General features: G+C 37.3%; 1 protein-coding gene across 1 annotated transcript in view; it reads right to left on the minus strand.

Annotated features, from left to right (window-relative positions):
* The window catches only part of LRRC63 (leucine rich repeat containing 63), a 32866-nt gene extending 18471 nt beyond the window's left edge, over positions 1-14395 (minus strand). Inside the window, exons 1-4 of the mRNA XM_067562760.1 lie at positions 14245-14395; positions 8744-9493; positions 5337-5474; positions 4317-4474 (exon numbers count right to left, since the gene is read on the minus strand). Of these exons, the coding sequence (XP_067418861.1) occupies positions 4317-4474; positions 5337-5474; positions 8744-9493; positions 14245-14332 (1134 nt within the window). The 5' untranslated portion in view covers positions 14333-14395. The remainder of the gene's footprint in view (positions 1-4316; positions 4475-5336; positions 5475-8743; positions 9494-14244) is intronic.
* Positions 14396-17586: the final 3191 nt, after the last annotated feature.

A 17586-nucleotide genomic window follows, 5' to 3' on the forward strand; every position in this document is an offset into this window, starting at 1 on the left:
GACTAAACAAACTCCATTTTTAAAATTTTTCCTCATATATCATGTTTTCCAGACCTTTAATAATTTTTCTTGCTCTCCTCTGGACTTTCTCCAATTTGTCCACATCTTTCCTGAAATGTGGCGTCCAAAACTGGACACAATACTCCAGTTGAGGCCTTATCAGCATGGAGTAGAGCAGAATTCCTTCTCGTGTCCTGCTTACAACACTCTTGCTAATATATCCCAGAATGATGTTCGCTTTTTTTGCAACAGTGTTACACCGTTCAATCATATATAGCTTGTGATCCACAATAACCTCCAGCTCTTTTTCCACAGCACTCTCTCTTAGGCAGTCATTTTCCATTTTGTATGTGTGCAATTGATTGTTCCTTCCTAAGTGGAGTACTTTCCTTTGTGCTTCATCCCATTTACTTCAGGCCATTTCTCCAGTTTGTCCAGATCATTTTGAATTTTAATCCTATCCTCGAAAACACTTGCAACAACCTCTCCTGGCTTGGTACTGCAAAACTTTATAAGTGTTCTCTCTATGCCATTACCTAAATCATTGATGAAGATATTGAACAGAACCAGACCCACAACCGATCCCTGTGGGACTCCACTCGGTACACCCTTCTAGTTTGACTGTGAACCACTGATAGATACGCTCTGGGAATGGTTTTCCAACCAGTTATGCACCCACCTGATAGAGGCTCCATCTAGACTCTATTTCCCTAGTTTATTTATGAGAAAGTCATACGAAATAGTGCAAATACTTATGCAAGGAGCATCAAAGGATTTGCCTAACTGAAGGACACAGTGGCAACTCAAAACTCTGCTTTGCCTCTCATCTTGCACTTCACTGCCTCCCCTTCCCTCCTGCATCAAATTCAAGTTGCTTGTTCCCAGTCTACGCTCTGCATGGCCTACTTCTTACTTTCATCTCTTATTATGCCCTCTTTGTACAAAATGTACTGGGCTCTTTCCTGTGATCTTCCTAAGATATCTACTCTGGGGGTGTCTAGCCAAATAGTTACAGGTTCTGGTATGTACACATGATGTTGCAACTCAGAGTTCCAAAGTCCTAGAAAGTTAAGCTTCTTCTTTTCATTTTAAAACCCCTGTCTTTCAAAAGCTAGGGAACGCCATACAAAAAGCTATTTTAAGAAAATATGAATCCATGATTTTGACTCAAATCAGGAAATGAAGTTACGGTTGCATACACAACCTTGGCCTACATCCTTGGGTATAAGTAGTTTGATATAGTATTTAATTACATCACATATTTTAATCTCTACATTGATATGCTTTTCTCAACAAACTTACATCTATATATATGCAGTAAGTATTTCCTTGTAAGCCAGAATACATCAGCCATTTTTATGAAAATTGCATAGTACCTACCTAACAGATAGTACAGACTGAATATAAACAGGGAACAATAATAATAGTTGAATAAATATTAAGCATTATTACACTGAAGAACAGATTTATATACCAGGTAGGAATCTAGAGTCTGTCAAATTATCACGAAAACATATGCTTTAACTGAAGATTTACCAATCTGGCTGTACATTGTTTCCCATCAGTATAAAGTATGTATACTTTTAGATCACCAGCATTCCAGGGGGAAAAAATTCCCTCTGACTGGAGAGAAGTTTTAAAAAAATATCTTCAAAACGTGAATCCAAAAATAAAAGATACTGACAATGAGAATAGAAATCCACTACTATAGTCCTAAGCATTTTAGATAATGTTTCATTCACACCCAGACATTCTTACTGGAAATTGTGAGATATGCAAAGAGCAACTGCCAGTAGTTGCATTCTCAAAAGAGCTGCTGCCAGTTTGGAGGGAAAGACACACTTTATTGGCTCTCGTGGTGAAATTCTTTTGGAGCACAAGAATACCATTTTTAATTGGTGCTACAGTAACATGCAGGATGAATACAAAAGTCCTGGTTCCCATGTCACTTTATGGTGGTGCTAAACAAGTCCCTTTAATGGAGTTACTCCTGATTTATACTGATATAAAAATAATATGAGAATCAGTCTCTGAGAGTGCATCTATCAGATGAATGATTCCATTAATTTTTTAAGACCATACCAGTGCCTGGCCATCTAGCAGACTCTTGTGCTATCATAGTGTTTATGATAAATGGTTTGAGATACTGGAGGGCATCTTTCATGCAGTTCAAATTTATTACATTGTTGAACTGCTGCAAGATTTTTATAACTCTGAAATGACCGATAAAAGCTCTCAAAATGTATTTCCTCATATGGAACAACATTGTCTAGTTCTGAGAACTGCTACAGTAAAATTTCCTCATTTAAAATGTGGGAGTCTAGAAGTGAAAGCAGAAGTACTTTCATTGTGCAACCAAACCCTGAGAAATACATTACGGTGACAAGCTCACTAGCTCACAGTGATGTGGCTTTGTGCGAACCTTTGTTTTGGTTTACATTCCCTAAGTTTTGGGTGTGAATGATCCCAAAATCTTAAACGTAACTGAAAAATCAAAATTTGTCTTATTTTGTCTTAAAACAGTTGTTTCTCTAACAACAATACTAATTTGTCGTCATAAATTAGGCTGATGGTGCTTGCAATTATATTAGCAAGCAAAAAATGTGGGGACCTATACATCTGGATGGAAAACGGTCATCCCATCCCATAAGAATTTTTGAGATATTGAAAAATGTTCCCACCCCAAATTGGGACAAAGTCAAAATCTCAAAACTTCACAAACCAATAATCCCCTCTGAAAATATCAGAGCTGGACAACTGAAACATTTTGTTTCAATTTTTATTTTTAATTTTTTAAACATTTCTTTAGTTTATATTAACTAAAGTTTCAAAACAAAAAGTTGATTCAAACTGAAGAACAAACCTTTGTTTTGAAAACAAACATTTTGGCAATGTTGACACTTGTTTTTTCAAAATATTTTTGAATTGGGAGATTTGTCAAAACTGTCATTTCCACTAATATTTTAGATTTTAATGAACTGGAATTTTCCAATGAAAAATTGTTTTGTCAGCGAATTCACAGCCAGTTTTTGGTGCCTGCAAAGAGAGGCTGAATCTTTGTATTTTTACTCACAAATGAGGGGAGTCTTTTCCATTTTGTTATGAAAGTTTTGCATGACTGTTGGTCCCAATCCTGCAAATCCTTCACATACAGAACTCCTAGGGTGAAATTCACCTTTTGGCAGAAGGCCAGAGCAAGAACTATGCACCCTTTAAGTGATTTCAATGGAAGATCTAGGCCCAGAGGATTTGCAGGATTGGGCTTCTAGTTATAGCTTCAGATCTCTTAGTTCTCCCACAGATAAAACAGTGTTACACTGTAATTTTTCATTATTTGTATTACAGTAGTGCCTAGAGGCTGGGTGAAGTGCAAAAACCAAAGAAAGTTGCCTCTGAAAATCACTCCCTCCTCTCAGCTGTTTGGTAGGGTTTACATTCTTAAATAACATGACACGGGAATCAGTCTTCTCCCCACCAGCAGTCATATAAAGGAGCTGCTATTGCCAAACAGCAGTAGACTCTCCCATGGGTTGAATGGTTAGGATAGTCTGCCAGATAACCAACAACTGCAATCTTCTGGTGTTTGCTTGGCACAGGAAACGAGGTATATTTTCTGCTGATTCAGATCCATCAATTGTTAATGTTTTGACTCGACAGATCCATACGTTAAATGAAAATAGAAATCATTAAAAGCAGCAAGTACATAACAGAGCTGGATTGATTGTGGGAGTGATGCAGGCAGGGTTCCAGAAACTTTAGACTGTGAAGTCTCTGGTCATCAAGAAAGAGGGCTGGGCACCTTTCCCCACCTCTAGGATCTTGCCATTCCTACCTGCATGGTGCTGAAGCAATCTGATAGCACTATTTGGAGGGGAAGAAGCAGAAATGTGTCCAAAATCAGACCACTACTGCAGGAGGTGCTGGGGGCCAATAGATATCACATAAATCATGAGGTGCATCAGAAAAATGAGGAGACACACACAACATAAGAGAAGAAGGGGGGGGGAGTGGAAGGAAGGAAAGGAAAAAGATAATACAGAAGGAGATCAAGGTGAGGCAAGAGAATTAAAAAGATGCATCTAGAACAATGAGCTTAAGACTATTTTAAAATTACTAAAAAATCTTAAATGATTTTAGCCATTCTTAATTTTTAAAAAGTGACCATATACTGAGCATTTTAATACTGGCTTCCAAGTGGATGAAGTTAAGAAAGCCAAGTTATGAATCCCAGGGAAACTGTGTTTCTAATGAAAGTAGCAGTTGACCATTAAGGATAGCGATATGGGGAGTATGGTTGTAATTTTTAAAAGGTATACCTTAAGACTAAGTTCAGTTCTTCTATGCATCGCACAATACAAAACTGCCATTCTGGATCTGGCCATCAGTTCTTCTTGTTCATCCTGCTCATTTAAATTCTGGTACCCAAATCCCTGGATACCCTTTATTGTATTATCATCAAGGGCATGATCTGGTTCTACAGTTAAAAATATATGTAGTCAAATAAGGAAGTAAACATTCAGATTAGGAAATGAAGAACTAAAAATGAAAGCTGCATTGTGTGGATCCCAAACTTATAGCCAAATCCTTTCATGCTCTGTCAGATCTTACTCAGGCACCACTGCCTGATACAAATCAGTATCTTAGCAATGCCTGGGTAAAGACTGAAGAATTTGATCCTTTAAAAACATTCAAATGTATTCAACTTTTTTTTTTTTTAAGGGGGAGCAGGAGAATGGGTTTCAGCTATAGATAAAAGGGCCTGAGCAGTGAAGTTTGAATCTGGAGGAGAACTTTCCTAAAGTTTGGGAGCATTTTGTTCAGGTCCATCTGTACCTTCAACCCACAACAGATGATGCTAAAGAGACTTAAGATTTTGATTCTATTTAGCTAAACCATTAAAGCCAAAATTTTCAGAAGTGCCAGCTGATTCTGAGGGCTTTAATTCTGGGATGCTCAACCCAGGGATGAATTTCAGGTTTCATTACAAAAGCTTTTATACCATTTTCACTGTTAACAGCTCAAATGGATTCCTCACTTTGGTATAAGACCCTACAATCCAAAAGCCCAACTGGGTGAGTTAAGGAAAAGTGAAAAGATCTGGCTCTGGATTTCCTTCTTGTCTTGGTTTTACTGTAACTGTTAATATAATCGTACATTTCTATTATTTTGATAACATAACTTCCATTTCATTCCATCCCCCCTGCCCCAAAATGGCATGCAGTACTGGGAGTTGATTGTAGGACTGCTCTTTATTGTTTATATTGCCATTAAAAAACTGCTACTACAGTGCTGTACATAGTTTATTTCATAAATGTAATGTATATATCTTGCCCCACCTGCATAAGACACGTTCTTTTTCTGTCCATGAGCATACAGCTTCAAACCATCCATAACAGATTCTTTTCCTTCATCACCTTCTTCTAAAATCTGTTCTGTTGAATCAGCTTTTCTCATTTTCTCCTTCAAAGCCATTTCTGAAAAAAGTTGGAAGTGGTGGTAGAAGTACATGAGAAATGTATTAAGTTAGCCAGACTAGCCCAATTCTCATTTATACAAAGGACCATTTACACAACTCTGGCAGTGTAAAGGGACCTTCAAGGCAGCATTTACTTTTAAGGCCCCATTACATTACCAGAACAGCATAAAGGGATGTAGTATAAATGACAATCAGGGAACTGAATTTCTTATCACAGAGAAGCCTACGTGATCCATAGGACAGCTCTCTGAAATTCCCACTACACTATTTCACTAGTATTCCTAGCAGTCATTTAAAATAACCCATACCTACAGTCCCACTAAAAAGCACTGTAGGCTTATTTTAGAGTTAAGATTGATACACTGTGTTTCCAGCCAATAAGAAGAAAGGAAATCTGCATGTCATTCAACAGCCCATCTGCACACCATTTATCAATTACATTTCTCTACCTCAAGTACCTCCCTTGCACCAACCACAATCCACTTATCGCCACCCATTTTGAACAAATGTGCAGCCTCAACACCACAACCACATTAACACTTGTGTGTTCTTATGATTAATATAGAGTTAGTGTGGTTTCTTGTTCCATTTTACATACTTCTGTATGTGGTTTGGTACTGGGGTGTGTAAGTGAGATATAGGGTAACACTGCAAATGGAGGCCACAAGCTACGTTCTTCTGTAAAATTCAGGAAATGTTATGTGAACGGGTGATTTATTTGGCTGGTGATGGGCCCAAACTTGGAAGCAATTTTAATGTTAAAAAAAAAAAAAAAAAATCACAGAATTGAAATATGCATGTGTGTCATTTGGTGTGTTATATTTATGGTGGGAGTTAAGAGTGTCTCTTTCTTCAGGATGAGGGTGAAGATATATATTAACATTGACAGTTCTGAACTATAGATTGTCCAATCAATTTAATGACAAAATTCCATAACTATCTGGTTATAGTGTGCATTCATTTTAAATGATCCATGCAACCCTTGAAATAAGAGTCTTTCTAAGAAATATTTCAAGAAAATAATGGGTGAATGTTACCTACTCAACCATTTTCTATCCATTACCCTTCCCCACAAAAAATACATTAAAAATGTTTACAATATTTCAGGTCACAAAATGCCAAACCTGTAAATTGGCACAGAGAAATAATAGAACTGGACTGTCTGACCAGTCCTAGAACCAGGTCAGATTCTTACATAATCATCAGCAAACAACAATTATATTTAGTGACCGTGAAGGCTAGTTGGGGTTGGCCCTGCTCTGAGCAGGGGGTTGGACTGGATGACCTCCTGAGGCCCCTTCCAACTCTATGATTCTATGGCCTCCTGAGGCCCCTTCCAACTCTAATACTCTAAGGTTCCATTGCTCACTTCCACTGTGTGAATCATTCCTAACTGAGCTACAGGAGTGATTGCTCACCCTTTTCTACAGCAGCCAGCAGAGGAGCCTGGACGCTGTTTCACAGTCGGTTACCCACCTATTTACTAGTTAGCAGTATAAAACGGGTGACTGGGAATGCTTGATTCTATCCCTGGTTCTGGGAGAGGAGTGCAGTTTATGGTCGTTAGATAGTATAACCAAAACGAGGTTAGCTGTTCTGAAAGGTAGCATAGCGCAGTGGATAAGATTGGGGTTTCTCATATCATAAGCCTGGATTCTATGGCAGCTCTGACTTCACATAAGTCCTCTCTCTCAGCACTTTATTTGTTGTCAAATTAAAATTCAGCCAGTTTGCTTTGGCGCACAATTTCTTTTATAGTTGAAAAGGTATAAAATACTCTATAGACACACAATACCGATGTATAACTGATATTCCAGGAATCAGCACATGAGGAGCAACAATCTGGCCAAAAGAGAGGTCCCACAGAGCTGCAAACTTCTTGCAAAAGGGATAAAAAGAAGAGAGAGGGAATCCAGGGAGGTGGTGGAGGAAGGAATCACCAAGAAATGGTAATTTTATTATTATTCTCTCTGTATCTATTCATTTTTCATCATACCACCATGAAAAATTCAAACAGTGCTCAAAGTTTATATTTAATGTTTTGGTTTTTGCCTATTCAAATGAAATATTTTATAAAATAAGGTTTAAAGTTATGCTGTAACACAATCTTAACTATAGCATAGGCATTGCTGCAGCATAATTCCATCAACCATGTTATTTACTTAGAGGTAGAAAATTGGAATAAATATGGTTCTCTAGTGCCTGTCTCTCCTGGGAGCATAGGAAGTTGATTGTGGGGGATACACCCACATTCTCCTCCTCAAAGATCTCTGCTCAGTGCTTTAGACTTGGAGGAAAGACAAAACAATCCAAGATCCTTTGTAACATGGGGCCTGCTCCTGAAATACATTACTCTCATGTATGTAGTTAATGGGGCCACTTATGTGAATAAGGACTACTTCATGGGATCACGCCTTTGCAGGAATGACCCCATATTGTGCCTTAAGTTGGCAACCTGTTCAGCCCTGTGCACGTAAGCAAAACCCACTATGGTTAAAAGCACAATCCATTCTTTACCCAGAAATATCATTAGAGTCCTACGGAAGCCAGTGGGCCCAACCCACTGTTGTCCCGCACCTTGTGTACTCATTTAGACCTAGATTCTTAAAGGTATTTAAATGCTGCTGTGCTCAAGACCCTAAATCCTATTCTCAGAAGAGATTTAGGCACTAAGGAGCAATGGGATTTAGGCTGCTCAGTGCCTAAATCACTTCTGAAAATAAGATTAAGGCTCCTATATCAATTAGGCATTGCAACACCAAGCACAGCAACACCTAAATACCTTTTAAAAGCTGGACCTAACAATAGTGCAAAGTGGTTGCAATACATTAGTAAACCAGAATAGTAACATTTTACACTCATTTAAATGACTACCTAAGATGCAGGGCGATAATGAACTGGGCCTAGAAAGACTCTGTGCAGGTGTTAGGATCATCTTTCATGGATCCTGTCGCAAGATTAGGGTCCAGTTTTCAAAGTCTCAAGCAACGGAGCTTTAAACAGTTTCCTTATACTATTAAATATGTTAAAATATTCTTAGTATTAATTGTTACCCTCTGTTAACGTTTTTAAAAATAAAGTTAGTTTAGTTATTACTAGCTACAATTTTGCACTTTCTAGTTCTTAAATAATGATGAAAAATTCTCTCACACAGACAAATAGCAAAATTTTTTTCCTCTAAAGGAGGCCTATTTCGGAAATACTTTCAGTAAAAATAATGTGCATACAAAAGTGAATTAGAACACTTGATAATATAAAATACAGTACCTATGATACTCTGTCTTTCAGGCTTTCTTGGTGAAATTACTGGGAACTCATCATTATTGGGCAATACCATTATGTTAACTTCAGTCTGTATGCTCTTTCTCACTTCATTAGTCAACTGACTAGTGAGTTTTTGATAATTACAACGAGAAACAACTGGCGTTCTAAAGGGTGACATCAAAGGTGAGGGATGAGAAGAGGACTCTGCAACTAAGCTCTCAAAGGTAAACTCTGGCAAAGTAAAATAAGCAGGCTCGTCCTTCTGTAAACCAAGAAGCTGCATGCGAAAGGATCTACGTTTGTGTATTGGGAAGCTGGGAGGACCACTAGGAGTTGGAGTAATTATAAAATCTTTTTTAAGAATTTGATCAGGAAAAAGGTTTTGGACTTTTAGTTGGACTGACGTTCGACCGCTCGAATAATAGCTAGAAAGAGTAATTCTATCCTTGTCAGTTGTGCTTGCAACAGTAGCAATTTCTGGTAAAGACCAATAAACAGAGTCACTCTTCACCGGTGGAGCTAGAACCTCCATGTCAGATGATCTACCATCTTTCTGCAATGGGCAGCTAGCAGGTGCACAACGATAAGGAGCAGTAAGAGTCAAGTCTTTTTTTAGATTTTGCTCAAGAAGGAGGTGTGTGTCTTTGGGCTGGACTTGTGTTTGACCACTGAAATAACTACTGGGGAAAAAAATTCTATCTTCATCATTTGTGCTTGTTATCACTCCAGGTTGGTGTTTTCCAGGAATCCTGTCTGGAGAACACAAGAGAAAGAAAAGGTGAGGATACATTTATAACTAGGCATACATTTCACATCTTTTAAAAGAAAATAACGTGATTGACTCAGACTGGAAGCTGTGGAGAGAATTTCCCCTATACTGAGTAAACACACAAAAATATTTATAAAAGCAATCAAACCAATTGCATCACAAAATATTCTACTCTGTACATTTATTTGACAAGTATAATTTAACTTTAAACAAACAACACTAAATGATCTGTAATATATTTTGTAAACATTTTAGTAAGTGTTAGACATCAATAGGGCACTCACAATTTTGTTTCAAATTAGTTTGGACAGACTATATTTAGAAGGCTTATGATGAGCCACACAGATTAGTGAAAAATGAATGAGTGAGGTTCTACTGCGCATAAAACTTGATTATTGTGATAGTGCCTAGAGGCCCAAATCAGGGCCCCACTGTGTGAGGCACTGTCCATGCATAACAAATTGGAAGTTCTTGCTGCAAGAAGCTTTCAGGGGCTTTCTCTGGGGCAGTGTTCCTCAATAAACCCCTACCGAGGGGCTGTGACTGAGAGCCACAATTTAATCCCTTATGAATTATGTTGCTCCAAAGAAGGATACCATCTTTAACAAGAAGAAGCAAATTAAATTAACTTCCACTGGTTAAATTGCCAAATGGCTGATTTGTTAATTTACCAACAAATCATTTAAAACTATTAGCTAGTCATAAATTGACATATTTAGCTTCTAAAAATGGTCATGTGGAGTAACATCCCTATGCCATTATGCAGGACCCACATAAACTCTCTCTACCATGTAGGCCCCATGACAGCTGTGCTTATGGGGAGTGGAGGCTCAGGCAGAAGCGACCATTCAGGGGGTTTCCACATCCCCTAAGTACCATGGTGTGGGCTCTATGCTAGCTTCAGATAGGACGAGGCAGATGAGATCAGTGTGATAAGCCTGTGAGAGAACACAATATACATATGGGTCCAGTGCCCAAAAATCTCCAAAGAAGGGGTACAGATGAGCGGCAGCTTTTTTTCCAGACCACAGGCTAGAGGAGCAGCCACAAATAACTTCCTGTGTATTGTCTGGATAAATTATACCACCCACTTAGTGCCCCACCTTCCTGGGAATAGGTTCATTTTATTCATAAGGAGTGAAATGGTTTCATACTTGATGAAACACAGAACAAGTGTGTCCAATGTGATCAAATTACCATTACTGAAAAGTTTGATTCTGATCAACGGTAACTCCACTTTATAAAAATCCATCAAACGTAATGGCTGCATTTTGTGGTGTGTGAAGCGATCCTTGAATGTACTTTATTGTGAAGCATTTTGATTCCTGTTGGGGTACTCTATAAATCTATATGTTATAAATAGCATTCATCACTAATCATATGTTATACTAGAAAAAAGCCATTGCAACAGAACACTGTCTCTAGATAAAAGATTTATCATTTTGAAAACATTTTAAATCAGTGAAGCGGAGCTCTGGTATTGAGCCAGAAATATTTAGCTACATTTTGGATGGTGCCAGACTGGAAATGTGTTGTACAGAAATAGATGCAAAATTTCACCAACTTTCACTAATCTTCTAATGGACTTAATATCAAGCGAACAAGAACTGCAGTTTCTGACTTTTCAACTTTACTTCACTAGCTGGGATTTTCCTTCTGACTTAAAAATTATAATGGCATAGTAAAAAATGAGTATTGTGTGAAATAATAAATACTAACTGGTAATTGGTATAACAACAAACACACACCAGAAGTGACACTATATTAATAAAACAGTATCATAATATTGTGTTAAGACATTTCAAATTCATTATACATATCAAATACTATGAAAAATTGTTTTCACAACATTTTCCTTTAATTTCGTTTTACTTATTGATTACGTTAATTTTTAATAGTTTTACCTATTTAAGTGGTTTTACATATAGTTCATAAAATCGCAGAAATTAGAGATGGAAAAGACCTATTAGGACATCTTTTCTATCTCTCTGCCAAGCAGGGTTGTTTTTTCATAGTGCTAGTTTATTTTAACATTTTGTCCAGTCTAAAGTACTGATCCTACATCAGAATCTGCACAGCAGACTCTTGTGACAACACAAGTTTGATTGAACTGAAGTAAATTGGACTGTACAGGCGTAAAAGCCCTTCAGCACAGACGCAGTTGTAGGATCAGGACCTAGTTTTAAAAAAGTCTCAAGCAATCGAGTTTTCAGCTCTTTCCTTGAACTATTAGTTACATGAAAAATATTCCTACTATCAATTGTTATTGGCTGTTAACTATCTTTTCAACTTAGTATTTAATTATTAGTTACTAACTAGTGTTAAATAAATGGAGAAGAGCATTTTTGCATCTTCTAGGTCACATATACAGGCACGGGAAATGTGCAGATATTTCTGAACTGTACTGTATCATCAGTTATATCAGTTTTAAAGCAGAACTCTCCATTGCCTTCAACATGACCCTACATATATATATATGCAAGTGCTTGCTTATGCAGCTGTATATCAGGAGGGATGGGACCATCCCCAAATGTCCTTATTTTTTTCATAATCACTGAATCACAGTTGTACCTTCCTGTATTTTACCTGTGTTCCTGACTCCATCCTATCTCAACTCTCTCAACACCTTTTTTATCTCTTGCTACACCTTTTTGTCTATCGGTTATGGCCTGGTGTCTGATAATGGATACCTGTGGTCTGCTCCTGATCCCACTGAAGTCAATGAGAGTTTTGCCATTAACTTCAGTGCATGCAAGAAAGAGCCTTATTACCCTGAATTCTAATTATTAATTTATTTTTTAATTAATTATTAATTTAGCTTGTTCTGGGATTACAGGGGAGACTATGTGGAACCAAGCATTTATTTTATCACAGATTACAGATTTTTAACACATTATCTCAGCACTTACTGTAGTTTTGGGTCATCTCAGCTAATGTATGAGCTTATTACACATTGAAACCATCAGCAAGCATTTGAAGTTAAATCCATAACAGCACTGGAGCAGTTTTCATTCCTCACTCTGATGCTAATGGTGACTATGGGGCCAAACAAACTCCAGCACAAATTGGAACAACCTAAGAACTGCTCTAATGCCTCCAAGAGCCCATAACATAAGCAAGGACAGTGGAGCACAACATGGTCTGGTCCTGCCTGCTCCATTTCTGTTACATCACACTTGAAGCAGGTGGCATAGAGCCAGCTACATTGGCTTTATGGCTAGAGGCAACTTCCTGACAAATTGGAATACTCAGCTGTCCCGTTAGGGCAGCTTTCTGATTGTCCTGCACTGCGTAAGCAGTGCAAAGCAGCTGGAATAAAATGGAGTCTGAGCTACTATGTCTTTAACTTTATCTTAAAATGGCTAACATTCTAAGGCCCTGATTCCAGGAAGCACCCCTATTCAGGAAGGGCACTTAAGCCCATGCTTAATATTAAGCGGGTACTTTAAATCCAACTGAAGTCAATGGGACATAAGAACATGTTTTTAGGTTAAGTACTTTCCTGAATAGAAATGGCGTTAAGCAAGTGCTTAGTACCTTCCTGAATTGAGGCCTAACATAATTTCATGTAATGACAAAAATGTACATAACCAGGTAAAGATTAAAAAAATATAGTGGGCCAGAATCTGATCACGTCTACCAGTGTAAATCTAAATCCACACCACTGAAGGCAATGGACTGGCTCTGGATCAGTATCACTGAAAGATCAAAATCTGATTTAGAGAAAGAAACCAATTAAAAAATAGCTGTATTTTACGATACACATCTGTTAGAAGACAGCAAAGATAATGAGGATAAACTCATTTAAAACTCATTTGAACATTGGGGGGTAGGGAGGTTTGAAATTCTCACAGAGAGTTGAACATATCAAATCTGCTTTTAGCACAGGATGTCCTTGGGCAAAGTGTACAACAGCACAGGCCCTCAGCGAGCACATGGAGGGATCATGCTTAGCTTCCTGGCACTTACAGGGAAAATGCTTACTACATCACACAGTGGCCCATAATGACGGGAGATAGTAAATGTCAAGAAAGCTAGTGTAACTTCTCTTGACATAGCTTTTACATTGTGTAAATTGGTTGATTCATCAAAAAACAACAAAAACCAGGATACTCATTACATTCTGCACTAGAACATGGAAATTAGAGGATTCCCAGCTTAGTGCATAAATATTAGCTAATAATATCTTAATTTGCTAACTGTGGTATTTTTGTTCTGTCTTAAAAGCTTTGCTGGGACACTTGCCAGGGCCCCAAAGCTATCTTCTCTTGATCTCCTTTCTGCTGCTGCATGGGGTGCTAATTCATCAATACTCTATTCCACAAGTTAAATAATTAGTAACCTATTTTTGTACAGCTGCATCCTGAAGTCAGTTCAGTAGAACATGAGGCTAGATGGATCTTCTTCATACTTAATCCCATACAAAAACCTGCCTAGTACAGCAATCTCAACTTTCATCAAGAGCTGTCTTTCCTTTTGGTTGTGGACACATGCAGTGATCCTCTTCCAGTCATATTCACACTGCATTACACCTCCAACTCCAACCCATGTTGTCACAGTGCAATCTCATGGGGGAATTATTCTGATTTGATTTATTATTTGCTGAATAATGAGAGCAACCATATGGTTTATAAATGAACGCTTAAAAATTATTAATCACTTCCAACACATTCTTTCAGTATTATCTGCAAAGAATATGTAAATCTTAGAACTATCTGTTATTAGTTCTGTTTACCTTTGTAGGTTTTCTTCCTTGGCATAGACAGTTCAGGTAGCAGCTTTGGAGGCAGAGGCCTACGAAGTAGTTTTGGTTGCTCAAGCATTTTCTGACTAATAGTGCTTCGTTTTTATTCTTGCTGGACAACTGAGGAGGATTCAATAGTTTGAAAATTCTAGATATAAGCAAACAAAAGAAAATCATCTCTGGATTTATGTACTGATTTGTAAATGTCTGCCCAGATACAGTAGGTGTTAGAAAACACTATCAAATTGTATATATGGATGAAAACGGTACTCTGTTTACTTAGTAACTAAATCAACATTTTGCTAATTATTAGTAGTGTTTATGGAAGATAACATTACTGAAAAAAAATCTAACTGTTCTGTTAATTAAAGTTTGGAACACTCATATTAGAGAATGATGTACAGCATCATTGTCATAAATGTGAGGCAATGATTCATTCATCTAAAAAGCTAAAAGGGGGGAAAAAAGGAAACCTAATTTTTTGCTACATGAAACTTTTTGAAAGTTCAAAAGAAGTAGCATTTCTTACCGTGGATAAACAGATTTATAATTAATAATAATAATTCAATTTTAAATGGGTATTTCTTAATGCCGTGGGTAATAGTTAATTCTTCTGACTTATCAAAGCAGCTGGGCACAAGCATATTATACTTGTGCTCCATGCTTCAAACTGGCTTCTCATCTGCTTCAGCATGTTTTCAAAACCATGGGTTTTAATTTATACAAGTTTAATTTTAATCTCTGTTTTAGGTGCACTGTAAATTCTTATTTTAAAAATATGTATTCGATGGCATACAGTACATGAAAACAGAGATAGACACAGTTCTTAGGACAGAAACTTATCTTGTAGATTGTAAACCGAAGCAACACACTGGTGAGGATGATTTTAATTTTTTGTTTGTTATTTATAATCTCACTCCTTAGAGCCTAGGGGCAGAAGGAGATTATAAAAGGGACTTTAATGAAAAGGAAGTAGTGGCTTGGTACACTGGTTTGGGGATGGCATTCCATGCATAGAGATATGCATGGAAAAAGCCCACAAAGATGGGAGTGGAAGAAAGAAACAAATAAACAAATAATTGAGACTGGCATCTTTCACAGATTATAAAAGCAGAAGGGACTATTGTGATCATCTAGTCTGACCTCTTAAACAACAGGCCACTGGACTTCCCTGAATTAATTCCTTCTTGAACTAGAGCACATCTTTTAGAAATACATCCAATCTTGATTTAAAAATTGTCAGTGAGAATCTACAACAACCCTTGGTAAATTCATCTAATGGTTAATTACCCTCACTGTTCAAAATTTATGCCTTATTTCCAGTCTAGGTTGTCTGGTTTCAGCTTTCAGCCAGAGATCTTCTTATACCTTTGTCTGCTAGGCCAAAGAGCCCACTTATAAATTATGATTAAGTTACCCCTTCACCTTCTCTTTGTCAAGATAAATAGATTGAGCTCTTTGAGTCTAACATGATAAGGCGGGCATCTTTTAATACTCTCTTGGTCCGTCTCTGAACCCTCTCCAATTTATCAACATCCTTCTTGAATTGTTGACACCAAAACTGGACACAGTATTCCAGTAGCAGCCACACCAGTACCAAATACAGAGGTAATATAATCTCCTTACTCCTACTTAAGATTCCCATTTATACATCCAACAATTGCATTAGCCTTTTTGGCCACACGATCACAACAGGAGCTCATAATCAGCTGATTATCCACCACTATTCGCAAACCTTTCTCAGTCACTGCTTTCAAGGATACAGTACCCATCCTGTAAGGATGGGCTACATTTTTGTTCCTAGATGTACAACTTTACATTGGCCCTATTAAACCACATATTATTTGCTTTCAACCACTTTACCAAGCAATCCAGATCACTCTCAATCCCTGACCTGTCCTCTTCATTATTTACCACGCCTGCAATCTTTGTGTTATCTGCAAACTTTAGTTTTCTTCCAGGTCATTGATGAAAATGTTAAATACTATAGGGACAAGAAACATATCTGCTTGATGAGAATTCTCTGAAACTACACTGAGACCTATCAGTTAGCCAGTTTTTAATCCTTTTAATGTTTGCCACATTAATTTTGTATTGTTCTCATTTTTTTAATCAAAATGTTGTGTGGTACTAAGTTAAATGTCTTAACAGAAGTCTAAGTATATTACATTAACTCTACTACCTTTATGAACCAAATTAGTAATCTCACCAAAAAAAATATCAAATTAATTTGACAGGATCTATTTTTTAAACCCATGTTGATTGGCATGAATTATATTACCCTCCCCTTTAATTCATTATTAATAAAGTTCCATGCCAGTTGTTCTGTTATTTTTCTCAGGATTGAGGTCTGGCTGACAGGAATATAATTGTCCCATTTACCCTTTTAAAATATTGGTACAATATTAGCTTTCTTCCACTCTTCTGGAATTTTCCCAATATTTTAAGAGTAATTGAAAATCAAAATTAATGGATCAGCAAGCTTTTTGGCCAGCTCCTTTAAAACTCTTGGATGCAAGTTATCTGGACATGCTAATTTTAAAATATCTAACTTCAGTAGCTGCTGTTTAATATCCTCCTATGTTATTATTGGATTAGAAAGTGTTTCACGATCATCATGATTTATCAGCTGTTTCTTCCTCCCAAATAAAGAACAGAAATATTTACTGAACATTTCTGCCTTTTCTTCATTATTTTATTGACAATTTTACCATTTCTATCTAATAATAGACCTGACTCCATCAATTAATCCTAGCAATGGTATCGAAGTGTCAAGGGGAGACAGGATAGGAGACTAGGTCCACAATGCAAGCAGGGACACAGCTCTAGAGGACACCAAAGGCAGGACTAGATGTTTAAGCTATATACAGCACGTGAAGAGGTTCACAGAAAGATTCATGCAGTTTTCGTGCAACTCTAGGCCTATATCCAAGTGAATCTCTGTTGGTTTCCTTTCACATTATGGAATATTTGGTTTTGAATGATTGCATATGAAATTAGCATCAATTTCATGGTTTTAATTGGAAGTCATTTTGCGTTTGTTCAAACCTGAATATATGGCCTGGTTTAACTAGGTGTGATGTTGCATCAATTTAGCTAAACTGATGCAACTTTGTGCGTGAAAAAGTGACACAAGGAGTGTACCAGCACATTGCACTGAAACTTGAAGATGTGGACTGAAACTGAACAGGAGCTCCCACTGCTAAAAGGGTGAACATGATCTTCCAATGTATAAGTAGGGGAACCTCAAGCTTGAGTATGGAGGTGGTATTTCCACTATATGACAAAGGCTACTGTTGCCAGTGGTGGTGTTCACACTTCAACAGTTATTGA

This window comes from Emydura macquarii, unplaced genomic scaffold (genome assembly GCF_026122565.2).
Source record: "Emydura macquarii macquarii isolate MOO-44397 ecotype Brisbane River unplaced genomic scaffold, CSIRO-AGI_Emac_v2 contig_2473, whole genome shotgun sequence".
In the NCBI taxonomy this organism is placed as follows: domain Eukaryota; kingdom Metazoa; phylum Chordata; order Testudines; family Chelidae; genus Emydura; species Emydura macquarii.